Genomic DNA, 4,105 nt, shown 5'->3' on the forward strand with positions numbered 1-4,105 from the left:
AGCAGAATATTGCCCAGAGCATCTCACTGCCTCTGCTGGACTGAGTGAAAAGTCTAATTCTTTCATTCAAGATGAAGCATAAACCACAAGACTCCTGGTCGGAGAGTGAGGTAGAGTCTTCTGAGCATCAGGAGCCAGCAGTGAGAGGATTTTAGTGACTGTAAAGGTACACAATACTAAGACATTGATAAGGAGTAAGATAGACATGGGAATCTTTGAATGGAACACTAGTTATAACAGCAACAACAACAGTAGTAGTATTAGCATTAAGCCTAATTATTAACCATATGTTTGTAAATCATTCACTGTAACTTTATTTAGAGGGTGGAAGGGGGGATCCCTTTTTCTCAGTTTGAGCCACTGCCCCTCGAAATTTCTGTGCACGCATGGTAATCAGGATTGGGGAGTAACAAAATACATGTAATGGGAATATGTATTTAAAATACAAAATATATGTAACTGTATTCCACTACAGTTACAATTTAAATCATTGGTAATTAGAATAGTTACATTCAAAAAGTATTTTGATTACTGAAGAGATTACTTTGCATTTTATTGTCATTTGTTTCATTTAATATTTAGTCCTTTCAGATGGAAAACATTTATACATATAAATGATGCGATCCAAAGAGCATTTGAACAGCGGTGAAACACTTTCTTATGATGTGTTACATTCATACGAGCAGACAGAGAAGTAAGTTTGAAGTAAGTTTGGAGCAGAAGAAATAGAAATAAACCTTGTGTAAATTGTCAGCTTTACGCTAAGCTAAAATGCTATTTCTAGCCATTTTACATGCACGTGTTACCAGGGACGATCATATTTTTTTATCAAGAAAATTCACGTTGGATCATAATTTCTTTTTTTCTAGTAAGACCTTTGATATTAGGGCAAAAATCATTGCATTGTTTTCCTGTAATAAATATCTAAAAATCCTTAAAACAAGATCAGTTTGATGTATCTTGTTTTAGAAACAACACTGCATAAGATATTTAGGTTTTTCAGAGAATGTATTTTAACATGTATTTTGTCTTACTGTACTGGCAGAGTTTTTATAGTCAAAACAAGTGAAAAAATCTACCAGTGCTGAAGAAGTAATCCAAAGTATTTAGAATACGGTACTGATCTTGAGTAATCTAACAGAATACGTTACAAATTACATTTGACAGCATGTGTTCTGTAATCTGTAGTGGAATACATTTCAAAAGTAACCCTCCCAACCCTGCCGGTAATGCACTGTACATCCAAAATTAGATACAGTGTCTCTTATTTGCCACAGTTTCGATGCCTCAGGCTCGCCACTGAGAGGTGCTGTTTGGGTGCGAACAAGCACGACTTGGCGTTCGTTGTCTCACCATACAAAACACATAACAACCAAACGCTAGAGGGAGTAGCGAGAGATTAACGGGAGATTCATAGCGTGCGAGTGACGTCACATGCGGGATTATTGTTCCAGTTCTTGCGCGCTCAGCTCCACTTTCATCTCTCTGAGGTCACTGACATCGGACGGGAGATAGACTCCGGAAAATGATCACTGTTTTGAGTCGCTTGGATAACTGATCGCCTATCTTTTTCAAGTGAGAAATGGAGAAGTTGCCCGTTAGAGAGAGAAACACCTATTAGGTAAGTAGTCTAAATGTTCAAAAATACGAAATAGCACTGTTTTACAACCGAGCACTGCGGGGTTTCGTTCTTGGGTATCTGCTGAATTGCTCGACAAAGCTATTTTGGTTTCATCGTATAGTCTGCGCCCTTTTATGCTGATTAATTTAAACAACTACTGTTGTCCTTACTGGTTTTTTAAACTTTAAATGGTCTTAGGTACCAGTTTGCAAAGCTCAAATGATGATTCCCATAGTAATATTTCTTATCCTAGACGATATCTAGAATTTCCATCTAAACAATATTTGTATACGTTTTATAGCAAATTACAGTTGTTTACAGGACATTATAGGATGTTAAAATGTGGTTTGCTCAATTTTGGTACGAAAGATAACGATAGAAATCTCTTAATAATAATAATAACAATAATAAGAAAAAATATTGATCATGTCTTCCTCATTAAAAGAATTAAAATAAATTAACATAGAGAAAAGCAAACCTCTTTTTTTACAGAAGCATTTTCGGTTTAGACACCATAAGAGGATTAAGTGCGGCAAATAGGCATAGAGGGCAACCTCTATACACCCAATTACAGGCAGACAGCTAAATTGTTTCTTACAAATTAAATTGTGCTCTTCTTTTTATTTATAATTTGATCCTTCATACTTAGAGGGTACGACTTTTCAATTCCTCATTCAGTTAGCAGTCTGTCTTATCAGCTGTTGTAAATATGAAACTAGAGCCTGTCTCCCTGTTTAAAAAACATTTCGGTCCTGTATTTTACTTTTACATTTTATAGTTGTTGCTAAAAGCTTGCACTGTTTACAGTTTTTACCTGTCTGTCTTTGCTCTCTGCAGTTATCACAGAGACAGCTGTAAATAGCTCCCATATCTGTGATTATAATCAGCTTTTGTTTTTGTTTTTATCTCAGTAGGTTTAGTAGTGTCTCCAAACTTACAGCACATCTGTCTGCCTGCAGTAACTTTGAAGTAGGTGCAAGTGGCAAACACTTAAAACGACGTGGACAAATATACTGCTCCTTACAAGAGGGTGAGAAAACCAAGTTGCCATGGGAAACCAGTTAACAGAGATTGCCCCCAACACACCGTTCCTGCCTAACTACCAGTCCATGCATGTTGTGGTCATCGGTCTGGACTCTGCTGGCAAAACCTCGCTGCTCTATAGACTGAAGCTTAAGGAATTTGTGGAAACTATCCCAACCAAGGGATTTAACACGGAGAAGATAAAGGTTCCGGTCGGCAATGGCCGTGCCATGACTTTCCAGGTGTGGGACGTTGGTGGTCAGGAGAAACTTCGGCCACTGTGGAAGTCCTACACGCGGCGCACAGACGGCATGGTCTTTGTAGTGGACTCCACAGAGGTAGAGCGCATGGAGGAGGCTAAGGTAGAATTGCACAAGATCACACGCACGTCAGAGAACCAAGGAGTGCCGGTGCTGGTGTTGGCTAACAAACAGGACCTTCCAGTCGCGCTGGCTGTTTCTGACGTGGAGAAGGTTTTGGCTGTGCATGAACTGAGTGCCTCCACCCTACACCATGTGCAAGGGTGCAGTGCAGTGGATGGGCAGGGGTTACATCTTGGTTTGGAAAAACTGTATGAGATGATCCTCAAAAGAAAGAAAATGGTGAGGCACAGCAAGAAAAAAAGATGAGCAGAACGGGACAGCATTAAGACACGGTTATTGTGAAGATCCTCAGGGGACCCTGTATTATCGTAGGATTTTGCAGCGAATCCCTGAATGAAGGAAATGCTCCAGATGGCCCAGTGGTCAGGAGAAAACAGATTTGACCTTTATGTGACGCACAGTATTGAACTGCTTCCTACCATGCCTAGTGTTTGCTGTGCAGCTCCCCTTTGTAATCAAGGAATATGTGATAAGATTGATAGGATGTAGTATCACCAGAGTTTAAGCCTATGTCCTTGCCTTTTTTCTTTGTTTCTTCAAGCAAGAAAGAGACTGAATCATATAGCTTGGCAACATATTGATTTTCTTTCAGAGGAACCTCACAAAGTCACAGTTTTCTTACATACAGTACGCTAGGTTGATTGCCAGTGCCGATTTAATAAAGGGCCATAAATGTTCACAATACGGTAGCTGTGGAACTGAAGTCTTAAGTTTTTGTTGGAACACTTGTTTGTTTTTACATGCTGTAAATAGTTTTTGTAATGCTGCAGAATAAATAAATTATAAATTGTTTTGACACAATCAGTGCTTCAGAATATCTATAATGTCTTTGCTTGGATGTACTAGATGTTACCTAATCTTGCTCTTTACATGCTCTTAGCTATAAAACCGATAAAAGCCTTAGATAATCCGTTTTATTAAAAGAATTTGAGCTGTGCCTTACACTTTCAGATATATTTTATTGTATTTCCACACATAATTGATAATAGGGTTTCAATTCCCTCTGATGAAACCAAAAACAGCCCTTGTTAAACTATTAATAGAACAGGCACTCATGATGATGTCATTGGTGTTCAGG

At 38.5% G+C, this 4,105-nt stretch overlaps 1 protein-coding gene across 2 annotated transcripts; it reads left to right on the top strand.

Moving 5' to 3' along the window:
- Positions 1 to 510: 510 nt before the first annotated feature.
- Positions 511 to 3,822, top strand: LOC127423085 (ADP-ribosylation factor-like protein 4D). Of its 2 annotated transcripts, none has more exons than XM_051667120.1 (2): positions 511 to 1,621; positions 2,536 to 3,822. In XM_051667120.1, exon 2 carries the CDS (start codon positions 2,671 to 2,673, stop codon positions 3,271 to 3,273), a length of 603 nt encoding a protein of 200 aa, XP_051523080.1. In that variant the 5' UTR covers positions 511 to 1,621; positions 2,536 to 2,670; the 3' UTR covers positions 3,274 to 3,822. The 2 variants fall into 2 exon arrangements, with proteins under 2 accessions (XP_051523080.1, XP_051523079.1); XM_051667119.1 differs by having other exon boundaries at positions 516 to 1,621; positions 2,533 to 3,822.
- The last annotated feature ends 283 nt before the right edge of the window (positions 3,823 to 4,105 follow it).

This window comes from Myxocyprinus asiaticus, chromosome 32 (assembly GCF_019703515.2).
Source record: "Myxocyprinus asiaticus isolate MX2 ecotype Aquarium Trade chromosome 32, UBuf_Myxa_2, whole genome shotgun sequence".
In the NCBI taxonomy this organism is placed as follows: Eukaryota; Metazoa; Chordata; class Actinopteri; order Cypriniformes; family Catostomidae; genus Myxocyprinus; species Myxocyprinus asiaticus.

What these genes read in the sequence shown, in the direction of transcription:
- LOC127423085 (XM_051667120.1), top strand. Translation starts at nt 2,671, where the DNA reads ATGGGAAACCAGTTAACAGAGATTGCCCCCAACACACCGTTCCTGCCT.